A 24,732-nucleotide genomic window follows, 5' to 3' on the forward strand; every position below is an offset into this window, starting at 1 on the left:
AGATGAAAAATCATCAACCATCACTAAGCACTGTAGATTTAAAGAACACACGTCATACAATTAAATCCTTTTTTAAATAATTACATTGCACTACACCCCATCCCAACATCAATAGTTTGCCCATTTCTGGAACAAGCTTGGGGACAGTCTCACACCTCCCTCTCTATGGGCCCATACACCAGGAGTCCTTCCAGAATGGTTTTCTGTTTTCAATTTTCTGAAAATATTAAGACTGAAACATAGAATTCAGTTTTAGGTGACGAAAGTTGTATGCGTGTACAGATCCATATGCAATGGAAAAGCAGCTGCTAGGCAAGGGCTGAGGTAAGACTACAGGGGAACCGGGCCAGCACTGAGGAAGAGCAGGCCGCTCCCGCCGGCAGCGCCAGACCCCATCCGAGCAGAGGGTCAAGTCCACCTGCTCCACCTTCCAACCCAGCTCTCTGCCATGGCCCGCGAAGGCCCCAGGTCCTTGGGCCCCTGCACCTGCGTGGGGGACCTGGAAGAAGCTCCTGGCTCCTGGCTTTGGATCGGCCCAGCTCCGGCGGTTGTGACCATTCGGGGAGTGAACCAGGAGATGCAAGACCTTTCTGTCTCTCCCTCTGTCTGTTAATTCTGCCTCTCAAATAAATAAAATCTTTTTAAAAAATACCTTTTAAAAATATATGTAAAGGGAATTAAAGCTCTCCTTATCTTGGGAAATCAAGAATAACTGTCCAAAATCAATGGGTCAAGGAAAAGTTAGATCAATTTTACAAAATTTTAATAATAAAGAAAATTTTAAAAAAAAATAGAAATTGGGACCAGCTCTGTGGCTGGGTTAAAGCCCTGGCTTGAAGCACTGGCATCCCATATGGGCGCAGGTTTGAGTCCCGGCTGCTCCACTTCCAATCCAGCTCTCTGCTATGGCCTGCGATAGCAGTAGAAGATGGCCCAAGTCCTTGGGCCCTTGCATCCACATGGGAGACCCAAAAGAAGCTCCTAGCTCCTGGCTCCTGGCTTTGGATCGGCGCAGCTCCAGCCATTGTGGCCATCTGGGGAGTAAACCAGCAGATGGAAGACCTCTCTCTGTCTCTACCTCTCTCTGTAACTATCTTTCAAATAAATATAATAAATCTTTAAAAAATGGAAACTGCAGAAAACAAGGTAGCCTACAGAACTATTTGGTGTCAGATATCTGAGATGACAGTAGGTAGTTTCTTAAATGATAAACCAGAGCTACAACCATGTCACTGTACATACAGTGATGGAAGAAACCATGAGAATTCAAACACTGAAGAGTTAAGAGGGGCTGGCCCGAAGAGTAAGAATGAGGAAAAGAGAAATTTTCAACTTTTACTTCCCAGTAATAACACAAACATTCGTTAAATCATTAATGCTTAATATAGAGCACAAATCTCCAGGCCACAGCCTGAAGAATAACCCTGCTAGTAGGAGGAAACAAGAACGGCTATAACCACTAGGTTGTCCAAACAGCTGGTACTCAACAACTTTTTGATTGTGATTTTGTATCAAGCAAGCTTGGTTTTGAATGAACAAGGTGAAAACACTTGTTCCCATTGTGTCCCACACGTCCCCATGAGAAGACACATCCCCCTGATAAATATGCAGAACGTGGCCACTTGTGGACAGCCCTGGAGACGTGCTTGGCTTGCACGGGTGTCAATGGCGCTGGGAGAGCCTCACGGCTCCAAAGGTGGGAAGTCTTCTCTTCATCAGAATTCAGAACTGAAAACACAATGTCTGTACTTTATCTTCTTAAAAAAAAGCAAAGAGGGGCTGGTGCTGTGGCATAGTGAGCTAAGCTTCCGCCTGCAGTGCCGGCATCCCACATGGGCTCCGATTTGAGTCCTGGCTGCTCCATTTCCGATCCAGCTCTCTGCTATGGCGTGGGACAGCAACAGAAGATGGCCCAAGCGCTTGCGCCCCTACACCCGCATGGAAGACCTGGAGGAAGCTCCTGGCTTTGGATCGGCGCAGCTCCAGCCATTGCAGACATTTGGGGAGTGAACGAGAGGGTGGAAGACCTTTCTCTGCCTCTCCCTCTCTTTGTAACTCTACCACAAATAAATAAATATAATCTTTTTTAATAAAAAGAGGGAATGAAAGCTCCTGGGATCCTTCCAGGCCCGAGGGTGACACACAGATCACTCCAGGATCACAAGGCATGGGAAGGGTCAAGTCCAGATGGAGCTGGGGGCAGGGTCCTGCGCCTGAAAACTGGAGTGCCTGACCCTCCAGAGACACACCTGACAGCTCTGGCCGCGGCCCCCACTGCTGCCCGAGGACCAGCCTGGGGCACCCTGGCGTCTGTGAAGCATGCTTCGTTCCCACAGGGGCTCAGGCTCCCACATGCTCTCCCTGCAGTCACGTCTCCCCCACATCTTCAGCTCCTGAGAGCCTTCTTCCCCGCAGAACGCCTCCCCCAAAGCCTTTCCTAGCCTCTCAATTAGTAGGGTCTGTTTCCTTTCCAGAACCCTGTGGCCTGCCGTCCTCTCATGGGTTCACTCTGCACTCGCATTAGGTGAGGACCTGTCTCTGCCCTCTGACCATGACCTCAGTCTCTCCACTCACGGCTCAAAACGGACCCACTGAAGGTGTGGCATGAACTCAACAGACACTCTTCCCAGCACCAAAGTCCAATGACAGAAAAAATGCCTTTCCAGAATCAAGCTGCCAACCCTTGGGAAGGAAGGTGGAAGGCAGATGGCAGAGAAGCAACAGATAAACCCATCAGATGAGATCACACAGTGGTAACAGCTATGAAGGAAAGAGTTTCACTGGAGAAGAGCGATGGGGGAGCCAGCAGCATGCCCATCCTTCCCAAGTCTTCATTGTTTGATCCTCACAACTCCATAAACCAAGTACCACTCCTGCTCTCCTTCAAAGTGACACTGCGGCCCTGAACGCCTAGGAAGCCGGCCCAAGGTTGCAGAGCCTGGCCATCCTGCTCGCATGTGGACTCTGTCGGCTGGCTGCCCTGTCTTCTTCCTCCTCACAGGCCCAACAAGGGTGGCCTGGGGACCTCCACGCAGCACCCTTGCAGCACAGTGCAGGTGGCACTCTCAGCCACAGACCTGCTGTTCTCTGTTACTGTGGAAGCAGTCGCCCCAAACTTAGAATCTGAAATCTAGGCAGGGCTCGACAAGAACAATGATTTCTGCTGTACTTGGTGCTGGTCAGATGGCCTGAAGACTGAGGTCAGGAAAAGCTGAGGCCTGCTCACCCACATGGCCAGTGGCTGATTGGGACATTCGGTGGGGCTGGGCCAGATGGCTACACATGGTTTTCCCATGTGGCTGCTTGGCTTCCGCACAACACAGAGGTAGCAGTATGCATGTCAGCATCTTTTCTACCGTATTCCATTCATTAGGACAGTCACTAGGGCCAGCCCACATGCAAGAAGAAGGGAATTGAGTTTCCACCTTTAATGGCAGAAGGGGTCAAAAACTGTCAGTCAGAGTCTGGATTCAACAGGCTTCCTTCCACAGCCTAGGCATAGGCAGCTCATGTCAGGAGTCTCGGGTGTCACTGACGTCATACATAAGAGTATTAATTGTTAAATTAACGACAGGAATCACTGTACACTAACTGTCCATGCAGGAACTCTGTCCTCAATGAGTTGTACTGTGAGAGTTAACTGTAAAACTAGTTCTCAGTTTTGTGTGTGTGTCCATGTTTGTGCAAATTGTTGAAATCTTTACTTAGTATAAAGTTGGTCTTCTGTGTATAAAGTCAATTGAAGATGAATCTTAATGGGGAAATGGGACTGGGAAGGGGAGAGGGAGGAGGAGGAGGAGGGGTGGGAATGTGGGTGGGAGGGCGGCTATGGTGGGAAGAATAACTATAATCCTAAACTTGTACTTGTGAAATTTGTATTCCTTAAAAAATTAAAAACAAATTGTCCGTCACGTTTTACACCCAGCACAGGTGGCATATACATCGGGTTCCCTATCACTCCCAGAACTTTCATAAGCTAATATTTTTAAATAAATTGACCTTTTATTTCTAATACAAATGTGTTTAATATATTCTTTTTTTTTTTAAAAAAAGGTTTCTTTATTTTACTTGAAAGAGCTACAGAGAGGCAGAAGCAGAGGCAGAGAGAAAGAGAGAGGTCCTCTATCCACTAGTTCACTCCCCAAAAGGCTGAACGGCTAGAGCTGGGCCAATCTGAAGCCAGGAGCCTGGAGTTTCCCCCAGGTCTCCCACACGGGTACAGGGGCCCAAGGACTTGGGCCATCTTCTACTGCTTTCCCAAGCCACAGCAGAGAGCTGGATGGGAAGTGGAACAGACAGGTCTCAAACCAGCACCCATATGGGATGCCGGCACTGCAGGCGGCGGCTTTACCCACTACGCCACAGCACCAGTCCATTCATTCATTCACTCACTCACTCATTTATTTATTTATTTATTTACAGGCAGAGTTAGACAGTTAGAGAGAGACAGAAAGTTCTTCCTTGTCCGTTGGTTCACCCCCACAATGGCCGCTGCGGCTGGCACACCTCGCTGATCCGAAGCCAGGAACCAGGTGCTTCTCCTGGCATCCCATGCAGGTGCAGGGCACAAGGACCTGGGCCATCCTCCACTGCACTCCCGGGCCACAGCAGAGAGCTGGCCTGGAAGAGGGGCAACCGGGACAGAATCCGGCGCCCCGACCAGGACTAGAACCTGGTGTGCCGGCACCGCAGGCGGAGGATTAGTCTAGTGAGCCGTGGCGCCGGCCATTTATTTTTCTAATTTCATTTTTAATTTGAAAAGCAGAGAGAGATCTTCCATCAACTGGTTCATTCCAAGAAATGACTCTACAGCCAGAGCTGACCCAGGCTGAAGCCAGGAACATAAAATTCAATACAGGTGTCTCATGTGGGTCGGAGGAACCCAACTATTTGAGTTTACACTGAAGGCCCCTCAGGGTGCACATCGACAGGAAGCTTGATCGGAAGTGGGGTAGCCAGGACTGGAACCAGACACTCCAATATGGGATGTGTGTGTGACTCAACCACTGCACTCAATACACCCCACATAACTAAAGGATACAAGGGCCCAGATCAAATTAAAGAGACATCATTAAACAGCCTAGTAGCAATCAATGAAAGGAAAAGGGAGTGGGGCCAGTGCTGTGGCACACTGGGTAAAGCTGCAGCCAGCAGCTGCATCCCATATATGGGCGCGGGTTCAAGTCCCAGCTGCCCCACTTCTGATCCAGCTCTCAGATACAGCCAGGGAAAGCAGTGGAAGATGGCTCAAGTACTCAGGCCCCTGCACCTGCATGGGAGACCTGGAAGCTCTGAGCTTCCACCTTCAGATCGGCCCAGCTCCGGCCATTGCAGCCATTTGGGGAGTGAACCAGCAGATGGAAGACCTCTCTCTGACTCTCTGTTAATTCTTTGCCTTTCAAATAAATAAATAAATCTTTTCAAAAAAAAAAAAAAAAAAAAAGAAAGAAAGAAAGAAAGAAAAAGAGTACTTAGAAAAGTCAAATAAAAAATTACAGCTTTTCAGAAGTTATTCTACATAATCCAAACCTTAAATAATTTAACTTTTTATATTAAGTTTGTAGTTTTTGACCTTCCTTTTAAAAAAGAATCTTACCTCAAAATTAAAGCAAAACATATTCAGAACTTTTTTTGAACAATGGCCAAATCTACTCATTTTCTAAAAATAGCAAAAAAATCAAATTACTCCTAGAACCAAAGAGTATGACATGTCATCTGAATTTACAATTCAAATCATTGTTATTATATAATCTTTACAATTCCTATTTGCTTTTCTAAAAACATACATTCCTTCTTAAAACAGTGATTTCCACACAACTTCCAGAAAAGATCAGACTGAGCAAGCTAGTTATGAAGCTATTAGGAAGCCCTTAAAAGTGAAAATATATTACACAAAAGGTCATCACCAAGAACAGACTGTTAATGGTTTTATTCTCACTTCTTCAAGAAAGATATGTGAGAAGCTAATATGTTACACTAGTAAAATCTAATCCTTCCATACAAAAGCCTAACCCTCGTATATAGAAGCGTACTGTAGGAGCCAGTGTCTGGCCCGGTGACTAGTAAGCTCACATTCCATGTTGGAGTACACACAGAGCTCCAATTCCCAACTGCCAGCTCTGGCTCCTGACTCCGGTTTCCTTCTCCTGCAGACCCTGGGAGGCAGCAGTGATGGCTCAGGTAATCAGGCTCATGCCACTCAGGTGGGAGAGCTGGGCCGCCTTGCCAGTGCCTGACGTCAGCCCCAGGTGGGCCACTGCAAGCGTCTGGGGAGTGAACCAGTGGATGGGATCTGTGTGTGTTCATCTGTCTGTCTCTCTTTCTCTTATGTATACCAATAAAAATTTAAAAATAAGTAAAATATACTATGAAGAAAATTAAGACAAGTACAAACTGGAAGAACTATCAGCAGTAATCAAGGCTGACATTTAACCGAGTAACGAGTCCTACTCCAGATCTGCACTCCAGCCCATCCTCACGGCTGCGGCAGCTGGGGCAGGCTACCTAACCTAGGCCAAGTCAGCATCAAGAGTAAATGTGTTAATGCACGTAAATCATTGAGAACAGCCTGTGGCATATAGTAAGGATCCACTGAGGAACTCTTATAGATTTAGAGAAAAATTAAAATGTAAAGCAAAATCTAAAAGGAAGCTCACAAAAGTAACAAATCTAGAGACCTAGTCAAGTCCATTAATATTTAAATCTAAATTAAAATACTAAATTATGCTTTGTCTATCAAACTGGAATTTTTTAAAAGATAGGATTTTAGAGCATAGAAAAACATGGGGCCGGTGCTGTGGCTCAGCAGGTTAACGCCCTGGCCTAAAGTGCCAGCATCCCATATGGGGGCTGGTTCTAGTTCTGGCTGCTCCTCTTCCAATCCAGCTCTCTGCTATAGCCTGGGAAAGCAGTGGAAGATGGCCCAAGTCCTTGGGCCACTGCATCCACGTGGGAAACCCGGAAGAAGCTCCTGGCTCCTGACTGTGGATCAGATCAGCTCAGCTCCGGCCATTGCAGCTATCTTGGGAGTGAACCAGCGGCTGGAAGACAGCTCTCTACCTCTACCTCTCTGTAACTCTTTCAAATAAACAAAAATAAATCTTTAAATAAAAAGAAAGAAAAACTTTGATATAGCTAATAGTAGCAGAAATTCTATTTTGTAAAGATACCTGAAAGTATGTATTAAATGTCCTAAAAACATACCCTTTAATTCAACAAATTCTAGAGACTAGACCTAAGGCAGTAAATCAAAGATAACCACAAAGACTGTCACAATGCTGTCCACTTAAATATTATTTATAAGCTAATTAGCAAAAATGGGGAAAAGGTTAAATATTAACTGATTTATAGAATACTAATATTATTTAAAATAATGCTGTAAAATAATAATAATGAGGGAAATCTTTAAGTATGAAAAGCAGACAACAAAATGTAAAATATCATACCAATTTGTTTCTCAAATACTCTTTGAAGGGGTCAAACATACATGAAGAAATGAGCAAACATCTACAAAAATATAATGAAACTATGATTATAGGCAATTTATTTCTGTTTTTACACGAATGTTCTATCTGAATGTTATTATATATAACAAAGCAAAGACAGCAAAGCAGCAAAGACAGGCAGAGAGCTCCGGCCGACAATTGCCCACAGAAGCTGGGGCAGGACCAGGCTGAAGTGAGGAACGAGACAAGCACTTCAGTCAACACCTGCTGCCTCCCAGAACACAGACGAGCAGGAAGCTGGAATCAGGAGTGGAGCAGGGACTCAAATCTCAGGTACTCCGTCGGAATACAGGCATCCACACTGGCATCCTAACTGTTAGGCCCAATGCCCCCCTTGGAACTTCAATTATTTTCAGTTAAAATATGTATTTAAAGCTGGACCGTGGTGATGACAGAAACACAGTTATATAAATTCACCAAGAATGCCACCTTTCTTGTAAAGTAGGTAAATTTCATGGGAAATTATGTTTCAAGGGATTTTTATACAATGTGCATACACATATACACAATTTACTAGAGAGGTGAGAGGTGAAAAAAACCCTCAAAGATAGAAAAAACTACAAACATGCTATATTAAATGGGGACAGTGAGAACTTAAGTATTTCAGGTCTCTTTCAACAAAACATTTTTCTACCATATTCATGCAAAAATGGGTTCTACAAGTGAACCAGCTCAACTGAATCAGTATGAAAAACAAATAACTTTTCAGCTAACTCGTTTCCCAGAAATCCTTCACTGAGGTCACATTTTTTTCCCTATTAACCCTATTCCTGGTAATCCTTTCTGAATGAACCCAGATCTAAATCATGGGCCACAAAGCAATGTCAGATAAATAGAAAAATCAGCATAATGATAGTGCCTACTAAACAGAATAGCCCATCAACACAAATTTTAAATTATGCAAATGATATGAATTTGAACTTGAATAGTTAAGTATGGTAACAAACATGAGAAGAACAAATAAAATGAGATGTTAACACGTAATTTCATACATTAATTTCTCAAATAAATGGGAAATTTAAGAAGCGCAGCTCCAAACTTGCACCAATTACACAGCAACAACCGCACAGAAATAAAGCCTGTCCAGCGGGCACGCGCTGTCTGCGGCGGGAGTGTGCGGCGAGGCATGATCGCCACTGTTCTGCCGCTGATTCTCCACATGAACAAACTGCATCTTCAGACTTCTGTTCTGTTCTCACGGCTGCCTTGGCAGCAATGCCTGTGTGTCACACCCACAACCCCTTCTGTGTGCCTTTCTACGCCATTACACGTCTAACGGTAGAGTTGATTCCCAATGTAAGAACAACACTGAGATGTAGTTTAGCAGCCTTTCCTCCTCTGCCTTCATCTCCCCTAAGCATCTGATCTGAGATCTTTTCACTCTTATCTGACTACGAAGCACTCAGCAACCTCATTCTTCCTCTGCCATTCGTATTTGACCTTGATTCTCACTGCCCAGACACAGCCATTCCATACACCATCACATTCATAACCATCACTCGGTTTAAATCCCCTAAGTTCCTATTTGATGGTCCCCTCACTTCAATGTTCCTATAGTCTTTTGGTTGCCTAAGAATGTTTTTCTGCACAAATGCCGGTACCACACAGATCGCGGAGCTCTGGGAGACTTGCTCCACCATTTGTATTTGGGTCTGTGGGGACAACAGTGTTCACCTAGTCTTGTCAGTTTTTGGTTCTGCCATCCTACTTGCTGTTTCTACAAAAAACTGGAAAGATGAAAAAACTTCCACTGTCATCTTCCTAGAACTCATTCTTTTAAAAATACACTTAAAAAGCAATCTGAAAGTCTAAACTAATTAATTTAAATCTACTCACCTGGGTCTTCATAAAAGCACTAATGCCCAAGAAATTCAACTTTACAATATGTCAAACCTCAGGTTTCCCATTATCTTTCCTATAAATATCAAATGTTCTGGGGCCAGCGCTGCGGCATAGCGGGTAAAGCCACCGCCTGCAGTGCCGGCATCCCATATAAGCACCGGTTCAAGTCCCGGCTGCTCCACTTCTGATCCAGCTCTCAGTTATGGCCTGGGAAAGCAGTAGAAGATGGCCCAAGTCCTTGAGCCCTGGCACCCACGTGGGAGACCAGGAGGAAGCTCCTGGCTCCTGGCTTTGGATCAGCGCAGCTCCAGCTGTTGCAGCCATTTCAATACTAGGATATAAAGCACAGAGGGGGAACATTCAGCCCACGGGCCTTGTAAAATCCATGAAATCATTCAGTCCAGCCTTGCCAAGGCAACCATAGGCACCATTCTAAATTCAATAAATCTATAACAGGCTAATTTTTAAGTTCAAAGTTTTTTAAGGCCCACAAATTATGTGTAAATATGTAAATGTTGATATAAATATACAACAGACTATCTCCTGATAAAGAGACACATTCCTGTCATGTGAGTGAGTACAAGCTGGTAGACTAACAGATTTCAGAAATACAGTCAGAAAGTAAAAACATGACAGCAAAACAAATCCACTGACCTTTATCACTTACCAAAAAAGAAAAGAAAAAACAGAAGAAATTCAGTAAATCAGTAAAAGTAAACTCAAACTGCTTACGTCAAGAACTAAATGAGAGCTAGTGAATCAGAGACATACAGAAAGCCCAGGTGACAGGAGGTAAAGAACAACCCACAGGCTAAGGTTTCTACCTTAACAGATTACGTGTCTATGATCACTGGATCCCAACTGCTCTGTAATGAATATGTCACATTTCTGTAATCACTGAGTGTAATCAATTTTGTCCCACAAGTTCACGCTTTAAAACAAGTTATAGAATGTAAATTTAAAACTGCCACCAATGGGTTTAAGCACTTAAGTTCTCCTATACAAAACTTAAGACAAAATCAATATGAACAAATCAGCACATTTTAAATAATTTTCTACAGTTATTCATTTTCAAAAAGTTATACTCTTAAGTATTCTGGCACTATTTCAAATTCTAAAGCGACCAGCATTATCATTGTTGGAAAACAACTTTAGATACTAAAGAAGTCCATTTCAACAGAACAAAAAGTGGTATCAATTGCTGTATCCAAGTAATATTTTCCAATGATGTTCCATGGGATGTTAATACATATAAGTTAAAAATAAAAGAGAAGGGAAGTCCCTTACTCAAACAAATTTCAAACCTGCTGGCTTAAGCAGGTTCCCTTCAAACAAGAGCCGTTATGTCAACGTGCTCGGTAACTTCTGAGGCAATGCGTTTTCCGAATCCAGTCCCAGATAAGTGAATTTATATCCCGAAGAACCTGAATTTGTCTACTTGTATGTTCCCAGGATGATGGTGTGCTTGGGTGGAACGGGGCATCTTCATCACCAAGGCAATCAGAAGGGCAGGGAGGGCGTGTGTGGGAGCAGCACCAGGAGACAGTTCCTGGAGTGTGGTGTTTGGGAGAGCCGCTGGGACACAAACAAAGGTTCTGGTAACGTGAGCTACAGACGTCAGCTGAAGCATCACTGTGAATGTCATCACCCACGAGCGTTTCCACCTTCACTCTAAAGGCCTTGAACTCAGTAGGGAAGTCCCAGCAGTGTATCCAGTAGGGAAGTCCCAGCAGTGTATCCAGTAGGGAAGTCCCAGCAGTGTACCCAACAAGGTCACGGCATCGTTTCACTTGTTTACATATCCAGCCCCTGCTCGCCCCGAAGCGCAGGAATCCATGGGGCGGAGCACCCTTGACAGGACCTCTACGAAGCACATGTTAGCTGGATACATGCCTGTTAGCAGTGATTTGTCTTCCAAAACTCAGAAAGAAAATCTGAGTTTACTTCACTCTTGGTCTAATTACATTTAAAACTATGACACAAAGCCCTGCAAATTTAGCAAGTACAGGAACACCCATCCACGTATGTCCTGGAGATCCAAAGTTAGGCTTTGGCTTGGTGTTCACAAGATACCTGTTACTCCTCTTTCACTTCCAGTCTTACAGAGGTATAACTGGGAAATTAAAATTGTATATATTTATGACATACAACTGTTTTGCTATGTGGATGTAATCTGATTCCCAAAATCAAGCTAATTAACATATCCATCACCTCACATCATTCTCATAAAAATCTATGTATTATGTAAAAGGTCAGTCAGCCAACGCTGACTTAACATTCTCTTCAGCATCCCTGGACCTGGGACGCATCACTGCCATGGTGTGAGACAGTTACTGTCCCACCTAACCTGCGTGACAGTCAGCACCGCCAACAATGCCCGGAGAGCAGACAAGGCCTGTGGAAGGCAGAATATTCATTTGCAAATACGCATACGTGTTCTAGAAATAACTGTCAGTAAAAAAACTCAAGAACTTTTTTGTGTTAAAATTCTATCAGTTGAATAAATGTGTGCATAGTAATCTAAGAGCAAACTGCTGCATTAATTAATGACTAAGAAAGATGCTAATTTTTATTCAAAACCAATTATAACCTCCAAATTGTCAGAAAGGGAAATACACCAACAGCTGGTACATATATAAGAGAGCTAGAGCGTCTTTCTTGGGTTATCTTTTCCTCTGAAGGGAAACAAGGCCAAGCAAGCAACCTCAGCAGATCACGAACCTCATGCACAGAAAGTGTTTTTGCGCTAGCATTCCGAAAACTAGCCAGTGAACTTGCATGAAACTGTACTTGCTCTTCAGTTATTTCATTCCATCGAGGCCAGAAACCTCTCAAGAAAAAGAGCTATTTGGAAACCCTTCATATCCTGTGAGGAAAAGTAGCCACTTTGTCACCTCAAGACTTCATGAGGGAAATCTCCAAAAGCATTAGCATTCATAGATAAATCTATGAGATATCAAAAAAAAAAATACTTTGTTCCTCTACTGACCTCAGTTGAAAGTGAGCATCTACTTGGTATAGCCCATGTGCAGGGTAGTGCCCAAGGAGCAAGCCGCGAGCTGACAGTGCTGAGAAACTGTTCCTGCACCAAAAGGTCAAACGTGTAAAATCTGACAACAAAATGTTCATCAAATTCTAAAAATGCTTCTGCAGATATTCCTATGTATTTTCTATGATGCTGCTATTCAGCAACATCACACTGATTTCAATGATCAGCCACTCAGAATGTGTCTCTAGCACGCCTGTAACATGCACAGGCATGTTTAGTGCACACCTGTGTGCACATGACAGATGCATTAGGGAGATAATTACTCAATCACCTTGGACTTAAAACAGAATTACCAGCATAGTCTCACAAAGCGTGACTCCTTCAAGAATGTAATTATTTGATCTATAACTTATAAATACCATATTCAAGCACATTTCTTCAAACAAATTGGCACACATGAAACATTACTTTTTAAAATCGCACTCTAAAGTCAAAAGATATTTTTTTCCTTTTAAAAATTCCAAATCACCAAAAGTTAAAACCAACCAAAGCATTAACAACTATACCACTACTGTAATTAGATGCCTATTCAAGATTTATGTAATTACTTATTTTAAATTTAAAGACAGCATATTCAAGCATTATGTCATAAATATGATCAAGCTGAAACTACCCCTAACAACATCTACAAAATATAATCACTTGTTTTCACAGAATGCCTATTTAAGAACATACAAGTTCACCCACTCTACAATGCATCTTCAGTTTAAACATTGCCACATATGGAATAGTCTCTATTTTTCATATATGAATAAGATCACCTCAATTAATAAAAAAGCAACCAAAATTATTCTTTCAAAAACATCTTCACATTGCTATACTTATATATAAATACAAATGGTAAAAGAAAGAAGGGAGGGGTGGGGGAAAAAGAGCAAGACAGAGACACAGGTAGGGAAGAAACAAAGAAGTAACAAAATCCCAGACCACATTTTGTTAAGGAACCATAATATGGGTATAATATCCTTAACTTAGTTGTCAAGAGTCTCATAAACTAACATCTAGTCCTATTAAAATGTTGTATGCTCATAGGAACTTAGGTTAGATATGGGTTCAATAATAAAAGTGAATATAATATTTATTTTATTATCAGAAATTTCAATTCCCAGAGTATTAGACAATTTTTACAAAGTTACAGTATTAGCAACCACAATGCTGTATTTGTATTATCACTATAAATCACTGCTTATCTTTCTGAGCCTCAAAGTCAAAAATATCCCAGCTATGTTTGCATTTATTGATCTAAATAATCCCCCCAACAATGCTAATTATCAGAAAGCTCCCGAATTCAAAATACACCAGCAGTTCCCACATTCTCTTAGCCATAGTTTTACTGTATTTCAAAACTTGAGTCACCTGTATGCATCGTCTTCTTTCAAGTCTCATATCATCCTGATGGGGTGGGGGAAGGGAGGGAAGAGTCCAGCGGCAAAACTACAACACTGTGTGAAGAAAAACAGATTATGATAAGACATAATGATGCAAAACAATTACCCCTACCTGAAGAGCATCTAACGTAGCTAGAATCCCCAAACACATACAGAGAATTACTCTACATTTGCAAAATTAATTTGCTAACTAATAACCTTACTTGAAAATAATTTTCACTAGTCTTCACTAGTCAAAATCAACTATATATAAAATGTGTTCAACTGTGAGTAAAAAGGAAAAACGGTTCCAAAATGTGCCTATTACCACTGAAAATTTCAGGTCCTCTAGGTATCAAACAAACCAGAATATTCTATTACTCCATTTAATTTAGCAGGGACGGAGGATCTACACTCCCTGATCTTCATCACATCACAACTCACTATAAATGTACCAGGGGTAACAAGGTGCTGTACCCAGAGAACACATGAACCTACAGGTTGCTTGGAAATTAAGTCCTAGTCACTTCTCACAAGTCCACGAGCCCTCTCCCACCCTCCAAGTGGTTTCTCTTGTGTTACTTTAATTCTTTTACAGTACTTCCTACTTACTGCTTCCACTGATATTTTATAATCAACCAGCAAATTCCATAATGACTGATGGGACAGTGAAAGCACTCTCATTGTTATCAATTGAGAAAAACAAGAGAAGCAAAGAACAGTTTTAAACCTAGCTTATAATTGAACTGAGTGGGGAAAATTATTTTTTAAATTAATACCATAGAATAAAACAGATATTCCAAATCAAATTTTGCTTATGTTCCCAAGATATCAAAAAGAAATCTACTGAACCCAAAAGACATTACTAGTCACAGCACTGAGGACCCTGCAGCAGAAATACAACAACTCTCCCATTCTAGATCCTCAGGACAAATCCTAAAACTAAGTTGTTTTCCTTTGAAAGCACTCTGAATTTCCGAAGCCTGTAACTCCCTAAATGATACACTATGGCACCCCAATCATCCTGCTTAATGTTTGTCCCTAACTTGTCGCACAGCTTAAATCACCATCCAGAACTCTCACTGCCTCAGTGTAGTTCTTTTCAGATAGATTACGGAAAGAAATCAACCAGACTGAAACAACTCACATCAGTACTTGTATTGGCAATTTCCATCAAGGATGCCAGTTAGCCCAAATGAACCTCTTATTGGTAAATTCCAAATAGTGGTGCAAAATTTAAAAATAATAATACTAATAATCTTTTGGGGCCTGCACAGTGACACAGCAGGCTAGGCTACCATCTACGACGATGGTATCCCATAAGAGCATCACTCCTACTAATGTGACTGGCAAAGCAGCAGGAGATGGCCAAGAGGTTGGGCCCCAACACACATGGGAGACCCTGATAGAGTCCAGCTCTGACAGGCCTGGCCGTCTGGGGACTAAATGAGCAGACAGAGAATCTCTTTCAAATAAATAAATCTTAAAAAAAAAAAAAAAAAAAAGAAGGTAGCTTGAAGAATAAAATTTTTAGGCCTACAGGTCTTAATATAGACTCTGTATTTGTTGCTCCAAAATCACTTATTTTTCTACTACTTTGAAAACTTAAAGCTCCAACTTTGTACTCCAAATAGCACTTGAGGTGAAGCTCAAGGCCAGGGGATTACGCAGGGATTGTTTTTAAATTAGGAATTGCCTGTGTCTGAAACCATTACGTATAGTCCAGACTGTGTTACTAAAGAATTCTCTTTCCTGCCAGAAGTTGCTATGGAGTCAAGTAAAACCTTAGAGGTAGAAGTAACTGGGGCCTAGTTTTGGGGTTGTGTGGAGAGATGGGTGGCTGAATATTACAGTCCTGCATCAGAGTAGTTTCATTTGTGAAAATAATAATCAAGGCGTGGGCGATGGGCACGGCGACGGAAGCCACACTCCTGCTGGAGCGCCTTCGAGCGAGGCCACCGCGCCTCTGTGCAGCTTCCTGCAGCGTATCCTGTAGCAGGTGGCGCTCCTAGCTCCTGGCTTCAGCCTGGTCCAGCCCCAGTTGTTGTGGGCATTTGAGAAATCAAACAGGTGGAGATCCCAACCTTCCCCTCCCCCTCCTTCCCCGCCCTCAGCCCTATCACTATGCCTTTGAGAAAAATCTACTAAAAAATAATAATCGGCCGGCGCCGCGGCTCACTAGGCTAATCCTCCACCTGCGGCGCCGGCACACCGGGTTCTAGTCCCGGTCGGGGCCCCGGATTCTGTCCCGGTTGCCCCTCTTCCAGGCCAGCTCTCTGCTGTGGCCAGGGAGTGCAGTGGAGGATGGCCCAGGTGCTTGGGCCCTGCACCCCATGGGAGACCAGGAAAAGCACCTGGCTCCTGGCTCTGCCATCGGATCAGCGCGGTGCGCCGGCCGCGGCGGCCATTGGAGGGTGAACCAATGGCAAAGGAAGACCTTTCTCTCTGTCTCTCTCTCTCACTGTCCACTCTGTCAAAAAAAAAAAAAAATAATAATAATAATAATAATCAAATCAATGAGATTATACTATTTGGGCAGAAAAGGCACCGTTTTCTAACAAATCTTCACCAGGGAATGGTTTAGTCTTTAAAATTCTGGCATCACACAAGAAAAAAGAAAAAAAAAAAAAAAAGAAAAAAAAAACGAAAGAAAAAGTAAAAAAAAAGAAAAAGAAAAGAAAAAAAGACAAAAAAACAAAAAAAAGAAAAAAAAGAAAAAAAATTTCTGGCATCACGGGAAAAAAAAGAAAATATTAATTCAATCACTAGCTGTGAGCACTATGGACAGTTAAATCCTTTAGGTTCTCAACAACATTTTCTTCATCTATACCTCTATAAAATACTTGTACAATGCTACTTACATCCTGACAACCTGAATGGTTTCAATGGAAATAAATAACTGACAAAAAAGCTCTTTAGATGAAGAAAGCTAAATCAAGTAAGATATCACACTACTGGGCTTCAAGATTTACCCCTTTGTTTTTAAGATTTATTCACATATTTGAAGGAGGTGAGAGGGACAGAGGGAGACTATCCATCTGAAAATCACCCAAATGGCCCATCAACCAGGGCTGGGCCAGGCAGAAGCCATGAGCCAAGCACTCCATCCAGGTGTCCCACACAGGTGGCAGGGGCCAAAGTACTTGGTCATTACTGTTTTGAATATCAAAGGCAACAGACAGACATCAGGGACAGACAGCAGTTAGGACACTGCTCAGAACCCTCCCGTTCCATACCAGAGCGACTGGGTTTGAGATGCACCACCATGCCCTCTTTCGGTTCCAGCTTCCTGTTCTTGCAGAGGCAATGGTGATGCCCCAAGCACTTGGGTCCCTGCCACCCACATGGGGAACAGACTGAATTCCAAAGCTTCTGGCTTTGGCAGGCCCAGGCCCAGCTTGGTGGGCATTTAGGGAGTAAGCCAGTAGATGAAAGATCTGTTTCTCTTTCTTCCCTCCTGCCCTCCACGAAATGAAAATAAATTTTAAAAATTTTTGAGAAAAATATACATCAAAATCTTCTGACACCTTTTAGAAATGTCACCCATTAATCATTAGCTCATTTGGAAAGGACTCTTTAGCGAAAGGCATAATATCTCCATGAGTTATAAAATACGTTGCTGACATACAGCAGCTATGCTATCTCATACTTAGTAATGATAAGCTCCTTAGATCTGCTGATGATTCCTCATTTTCAGGCTAACCACTCTTCTTCTTCTTCTTTTTTAAAGTCAGAAAGAGACTCATTCCCTAAACAGCAGAAGCCAGGAGCCTGGAACTCCAATCAGGTCTCCCATGTAGGTAGCAGGGGCCCAAGTGCTGGTCTAGGCTGCTTTTCAAGGCATCAGCAGAGAGCTGGACCAGAAGTGGAGCAGCCAGGACTCGAACTGGTAGCGCTCAGCAGTAATGGTAGCACCACAGGTCACAGCTTAACCCACTATACCACAACACCAGTCCTCTAACTGCTCTTCAGAAACAACGCTTGTATTACATTAGTTTATGAAAGTAAGTAGATGATTTCAAACACCAAATATTTTACAAACTGTATGCACAATATTTTCCTAAACAAGTTTACAAACCTAGCCATATTCTAAGTTTTTTCAAAGAAAAACATACAGTAAGTTTTCATCATTTCTACTTTGTAGTCATTCACAAATGGTCAGGTAACAATTAGATGCTAATAAAAAAAAAAAATCTTTGATCTTTACCACAGGAACAGGAGTGGTTTTTTGAGGCAAAACTTACAAACCATTTTTAGTTGTCTGAAAATCACTGCATAAAATTGGTATGCAGCTTATCTTCAGGGACAGTGCAATTTCAACATCCCGTTAATAAACACATGTTATGCTCAGGTAAGTAGCCAGCTTAGTTGGAGGTGGGGGTCATGGACAAGACACCTAATTAAAAAGTACCGACAGGAGCAGGCGTTTAGCCCCACCCCACATCACAGTGCCTTAGTTCAATTCCACCTCTTGCCCAGCTTCAGCTTCCTATCAAGGCAGACCCTGAGAGAAACCAGTAATGGCTCAAGCAGCTGGGTTTCAGGCACCCACATGGGAGCCCGAGGTTGCATTCCCAGCTCCTGGCCCTGCCCTGGCCAGCACAGGTCTCTGGAAAGTGAAGACACTGGAAGGGAATTTGCTCTTTTTCCCTCTCTCAAGTTTAACAAATACAAAAGCATCGGTGACTGATATTTATAATACAAATCCACAAACATCTAGAGGGGCAAGACTGTGACTGAAATGAATGCATTGGTGTGATATAGCAAGTCCAGACTAATCGAGGAGAAATGGAACTAAAATGGCAAGTGCAGGGGCGGCGCTGTGGCATAGCGAGTGAAGCTGCTGCCTGCAGTGCCGGCATCCAATATGGGTGCCGGTTCCAGTCCCGGCTGCTCCACTTCCGATCCAGCTCTCTGCTATGGCCTGGGAAAGCAGTAGAAGATGGCCCAAGTCTTTGGGCCCCTGAATCTACGTGGGGGACCAGGAGGAAGCTCCTGGCTCGTGGCTTCAGATCAGCCCAGCTCCGGCCATTGCAGCCATCTGGGGAGTGAACCAGCAGATGGAAGACCTCTCTCTCTCTGCCTCTGCCTCTCCTCTCTCTGCCTCCTGCTTTCAAATACATAAATATTTTTAAAAATTCAATAATTAAAACTTAAATCCCTTATAAACTTTGGCTCATTTACACTAACAGATTAAAGTGACAAGAAAATAAGGCTTCTTTTTCTACGTAGTAAGATTAGAAATAGATTTTCTAGAATTCTAATGGTCAAAGGGAAAAAAATGGGGAAATGTCATGGTTTTTTTCTACCTAACACACAAGAAAACAGAAATCCTTACCTCTAATTCTCAGTAAGAAGGTCAAGCGGCATTACAGAGAAAAGTATACTAACCGGGGATTTCAAGTGAAATCCTAAAGCCACGAACATTCACCGTGCTCAACAAAATCCCTTGGACAGTCACAACCTTCAGCAGGAGAGGGCAGTGAACGCCTAAGACTTTAGAAATGTGCTATTCCACCAAAATCATTAGTAACCTACAGGGAGCAGACACGGCTTGAACACGCCTTCCAAACCAGTGACTCAGCAGAGAGGCTGTGCAGGTGCTGACACATCACATCTCCAAACAGCCCCACAAGTAGGTTGCAGTGTTACTCCCACCTCACCAAAATGGAAAGCAAGGGTCAGAAAGAATCTGACCAGTGTAAGGGTGCAGTTTGCAAGCTCCATCACATACTACAAAGAAGCTTCCATTCATTAGAGATCACAGAAATGGTTGTGAGGACAATCACAAAGATGCAAGAACAACGTGTCGAAGGCTGGTTTCAGATCCCATACTCACTTTCTGTCTCAATGACAGTAGAGAAATTTTTATTCCAAAATAAAACAATTATTATATATTCTGTTTATGAAAAAGCAATAACCAATGGCAGATGAGTCTTTTTGTTTCTTTTTTGCATGAAAGTCTTGGGCAAGAACATAAAGGATGATACACCTGGGTCTTAGGATTATGCTATTGCAATGGCATCTAGAGAGCGGAGAGTAGCTGAAAATAACTTGCATGGGATCTGTCATGAAATTACATGAGAAGAAGTCATATAATCTCCACTAAGCACTAGGGAGGAGGTTCGAGAACAGCTGAGTGGATTAAATAAATTCTAGTGGGCCGGTGTTGTGGCACAGCAGGGGAAACCTGAAAGAAGTTCCTGGCTTCAGCCTGGCCCGGCCCTGGAAACTGCGGCTGTAAGAAGGGAACCAGTGGATGGAAGTGCTCGTGCTCCTCTCGTTCTCTCCCTGACTTTCACACAAATAAAGCCTCGGCTGCTCACTTCCGATCCAGCTCTCTGCTGTGCCTGGGAAAGCAGTGGAGGATGGCCCAAGTCCTTGGGCCCCTGCACCCAAATGGGAGACCCAGAAGAAGCTCCTGGCTCCTGGCTTTGGATTGGCTTGGCTCTGACTGTTGTGGCAATTTGGGGAGTGAGCCAGTGGATGGAAGACCTTTCTCTCTCCTTCACTGTCTCTTTGTCTCTGTAACTCTGCCTTTCAAATAATAAATAAATCTTATAAATAAATAAATCTTCTTAATTAATTAATTTTGACCACAACTTTTGCTATCTCAGGTATATGACTCAGTCTCCAGGACTGCATCTGGGCCCACTGAGGCTGAATCAGGTATGAAGTGTTGGGATACAGCAACTCATGGAGAAAAGGGACAGCACATTATCTGCAACAATGTATGATTCACTGACAAACACGTCTTCTCAAACTAGTGGGAAGATTGAGAAACTGACAACTTTCAGTTGGCATAAAGACCAGATACCATGTCACTAAAATTCAAAATGTGCAAACTACCACTGACATTCTGTTTTGTTTGCTATCTTTGTCTCCCATCAGTAAATATAAAAACATCTATAATGATTTGCATAGGCTTCCAATAACCCATGGCTATCAACATATTTATCTATTTGCTTCTATTGAGTTCCTCCCAACATGAATTCTCAGACCACAGAACTCTTCAGGAAAACTCCCACTACCACAGAGTACCATATACATTAGATACCAGGAAATATCCCTGGGGTACAGACCTAGGATACAGACCAGGAAATATCCCCATGATTCAGACCTAAGTTCCAGAAGGTTCAATTCTAAGTTTGCTTAAAGTCAACACTAAGTACTATTTTAGTTATACACAGAATGAAACAAGCTTGCCCACAGTTCAATCTCATACTGATGTGGTGCTTACAAATCTTTTTACTGCCACTTTTTTTTTCATTTTGTGTTTCATGAACTCAATCTAGATCACCAGTGTAGTGGCAGTAGCACAACAGAGCCATCATAGCAGCCTCCCAAGATCTGTATCAGCAGGGAGGGAGGAATCAGGAGCCAGAGACAGCACTTAAATCCAAGTGTTCCAACACAGGACATAGGCATCATGACCAGTGCCCTATCCAGCAGGCCAAACACCTGCCCTGTGCTTAAACTCTATTATTCAAATCAGTTCTAGATCACAAGAGAAACTTAAAAGCCATGACTGCTAACCTCTGGGTGCTCTGGGAATGAATCAAGATTCAATTCTGTGCTTGGTGCTAGGTACTTCCATTTATGCATGTATTCCCTAAACAAAGCACTGTATCAGACAGAAGAGATGTGAAGATTATATTCAACCAGTAGCCTGCAGGCCCTTCTCATAACTAGCTTTTAAAAAATGCACTGGAAAATTGCCCTATTCTCTTTTTTCTGCAAGAACTGAATTTCCTAAACAGAACTGTCTAATGTGCAACATATACAAATATATACAGTTTTCTATATAAAATATATAACTAATTTATTTCAGTACATGAATATATCTAGTTGGTTCTAGGTACTTTTATAGGTATATAATTATATATGGTTTTATAAGCCACTGCTATTAATTATCTCTGCATTTCAAAAGAACAGAAAAACCACCAGACCCAGAACTAACCAAAAACACATCAAGACGAGATGCTGTGGCGTAGCAGGTAAAGCCACCACCTGTGGTGCCAGCATCCCATATGGGTACCATTTTGAGTCCCGGATGCTCATCTTCCAATCCAGCTCTCTGCTATGGCCTGGGAAAGTAGTAGAGGATGGTCCAAGTGCTTGGGCCCCTGCACCTGCGTGGGGGACCCACAGGAAGCTCCTGGCTCCTGGCTTCGGATTGGCCCAGGTCCCGGCTGTTGCAGCCATGTCGGGGGTGAACCAGCAGATAGAAAACCTCTACCTCTCTCTAACTCTGCCTTTCAAATAAATAAATCTTTTAAAAAAATATATCATTAACAGATTATATATCCTCCACCAAGTCCATTGCTAAGGGTAGCAAAAGTAGTTTAGATTTACTAATTTTGTTTGCTACCCTCTAACTTGTATAGAAATTCCACCCTCTTAAAAATTATCAAAATTTGGGGTGGATTTTTAGTACAACAGGTAAAATGCTGCTTGGACACATGTTCAAATGCTCAAAACATGGATTCAAATCCCAACTTGTGATTTCAGCTCCCTGCTAATGCACACCGTGGGAGGCAACAGGTGATGGCTCAAGTACTTGAGTCCCTGCCACCCACTTGGGAGACTTGACTGAGTTCCTGTCTCCTTGCTTCAGTCAGGCCTAGCCCCAGCTGTCACAGGCATTTGGGAAGGAAACCAGTAGACAGAAGATCTCAGTCTCTCTCTGTGTCCTTTATATAAAAAAATGAAAATAAATCTACAAACAAACATTTTGAGAAAATTCTTAAAATGTATGTCACTATTTTGGGAAATCAGTTATCCTCCAAATTGTCCATCTCTCCTTCACATGTACCTGTAACCTATTGTTATCTCTCATTCTATCCTTGGCCCTCTATCATTTCTCTGTACATATTTCCCTTCAGAAGAAGTATTTTCTTTCTTTTTTATCAATTTTTTTTTTTTTATTTTTTGACAGGCAGAGTGGACAGTGAGAGAGAGGCAGAGAGAAAGGTCTTCCTTTGCCATTGGTTCACCCTCCAATGGCCGGCGCACTGCGCTGATCCGATGGCAGGAGCCAGGTACTTCTCCTGGTCTCCCATGGGGTGCGGGGCCCAAGCACTTTGACCATCCTCCACTGTACTCCCTGGCCACAGCAGAGAGCTAGCCTGGAAGAGGGGCAACCGGGACAGAATCCGGCGCCCCGACCGGGACTAGAACCCGGTGTGCAAGCGCCGCAAGGCGGAGGATTAGCCTAGTGAGCCGCGGCGCCGGCCCAGAAGAAGTATTTTCAAAGGTTTACTCTGAACTAATGATTCTGACCTCTTTTCTCTAACTCCTTACTTAATGTCAACAAGCTGCTGGACAGCTGCCTCTCAATTCACTATGTCCAAAATGCATCTGGTCTAACTCCCCATCTCTACCCCCCAGCACCACCATCCGTGCAAGAATTCATTAGCACTTGCTGACTTCTGCATCTACTGCTGAATCTTAGCACCCCTCTGCACTCTATTCCACGCCCAAGGTATGACAGATGCTTTCTGGAATTAAGTACAACCCAGGCTTGCTGGTGTGTGAGAAGCAATATGGGAGAGTTCCCGTAACTGGATTTCAGACTCCACTCTAAAGATCCAGATTCAGGAAGGATGGACAAGGACACGAGAATTTATTAAAAAATAAAATAACAACAACCTTCTAGGTGATTCCTCAAGACAACCAGTTGGGAACCACTGAGTTTTAAAGCCATCTTAGCCCTTGCCTCAGTCCACTCTGCATGTAGCTGCTACACTACCTTCCTGAAACATGACTTTCAACCTGTGTCTAATCCCTTCATCATGTAAGAGCATCTGACCAAGTCTTATTGTGCTGAACTCAGAATTCAAGGTGGCATTCTATCATTACATAAAATGTACATAACCTCCTCATACCCACAATGGCCCAGCCATTTCGCCATGTAAACTTTACCCACTATTTACCTAAGCTTAACCATCTTCAAGATCACGTCAAGTCCCTTCCATCAGTTTAAAGTCACTCCATCCCATCCTCTGAACTTGTGTTTAGTTGTCTACCAATAGTCCTTGGAAGCTATTTTGTATACACAGTCAAGTGATATCTACTGCTTGGTGAGACGTACTACTAGGTCTCATATCCTTTCATATCACAGTACATGTTCCACAAACAGACTGACATTGAGGAGTAAAAACAAAGGAAAGATTCATCTTGTGTACAAAAAATGGGTTATAAAAACAGCATGCAGGGGCCGGCGCTGTGGCGTAGCGGGTAAAGCCACCACCTGTAGTGCTAGCATCCCATGTGGGCACAGGTTTGAATCCCGGCTGCTCCACTTCCAATCCAGCTCTCTGCTACAGCCTCATAAAGCAGTAGAAGATGGCCCAAGTGCTTAGGCCCCTGCAGCCACGTGGGAGACCCAATAGAAGCTCCTGGCTTCAATCGGCCCAGCTCCGGCCATTTGGGGAGTGAACCAGCAGATGGAAGGCCTGCCTCTCTCTCTCTCTCTCTATTTGTAACTATCTCTCAAATAAATAAATAAAATAAAAGAACTGATTCTTAAAAAAAAAAAAAAAAGCAGTATTCAGATACCATGTGGTATTTATTTGTTTTTTAGGAAAAAGTTATGCACAGAAGAAATTGGCAGAATTTACATTTACACAAAATGCAAATAGTTGTTATCTCTGCAGAAAGGAACTGCAGAAAACTGTTATTCTGTTCTACATTTTCTAAATTTTCTACAATGAATGTGTATTTTGTAATAAAACACAATCTTGAACTTCAAAATCTTTAACCTAGAATTTTAGTGATCAATGAAAATTCTATAAAAGTGATTAGGCATGGCACTGTATCAGCAGTCACACAATCTTAACACACACGATTTATTTGTTAATGTCAACATTTCCACATTCATACTTCAAATTCTACTGGTATCAATAAACTGAATATTCAATTTTAGAAAGCAACTCAATACACATGGACATGATCTCTAGCTACACGG

General features: G+C 42.8%; 1 protein-coding gene across 10 annotated transcripts in view; it reads right to left on the bottom strand.

The window, feature by feature from the left end:
- Positions 1 to 24,732, bottom strand: part of DYRK1A (dual specificity tyrosine phosphorylation regulated kinase 1A) — a 145,420-nt gene that overhangs the window by 75,013 nt on the left and 45,675 nt on the right. For 6 of the 10 annotated variants that reach the window (XM_008274878.4, XM_070071822.1, XM_017350781.3 and 3 more), the window contains one exon: positions 13,753 to 13,838. The exons of 2 other annotated variants lie outside the window; for them this stretch is intronic. In XM_008274878.4, coding sequence (XP_008273100.1) covers positions 13,753 to 13,762 — 10 coding nt within the window. In that variant the 5' untranslated portion in view covers positions 13,763 to 13,838. Of the gene's footprint in view, positions 1 to 12,336; positions 12,430 to 13,752; positions 13,839 to 24,732 lie in introns of all 10 variants that reach the window. 2 more of the 10 variants (XM_070071824.1, XM_070071823.1) reach the window with 1 other exon arrangement.

This window comes from Oryctolagus cuniculus, chromosome 4 (assembly GCF_964237555.1).
Source record: "Oryctolagus cuniculus chromosome 4, mOryCun1.1, whole genome shotgun sequence".
NCBI lineage: Eukaryota > Metazoa > Chordata > Mammalia > Lagomorpha > Leporidae > Oryctolagus > Oryctolagus cuniculus.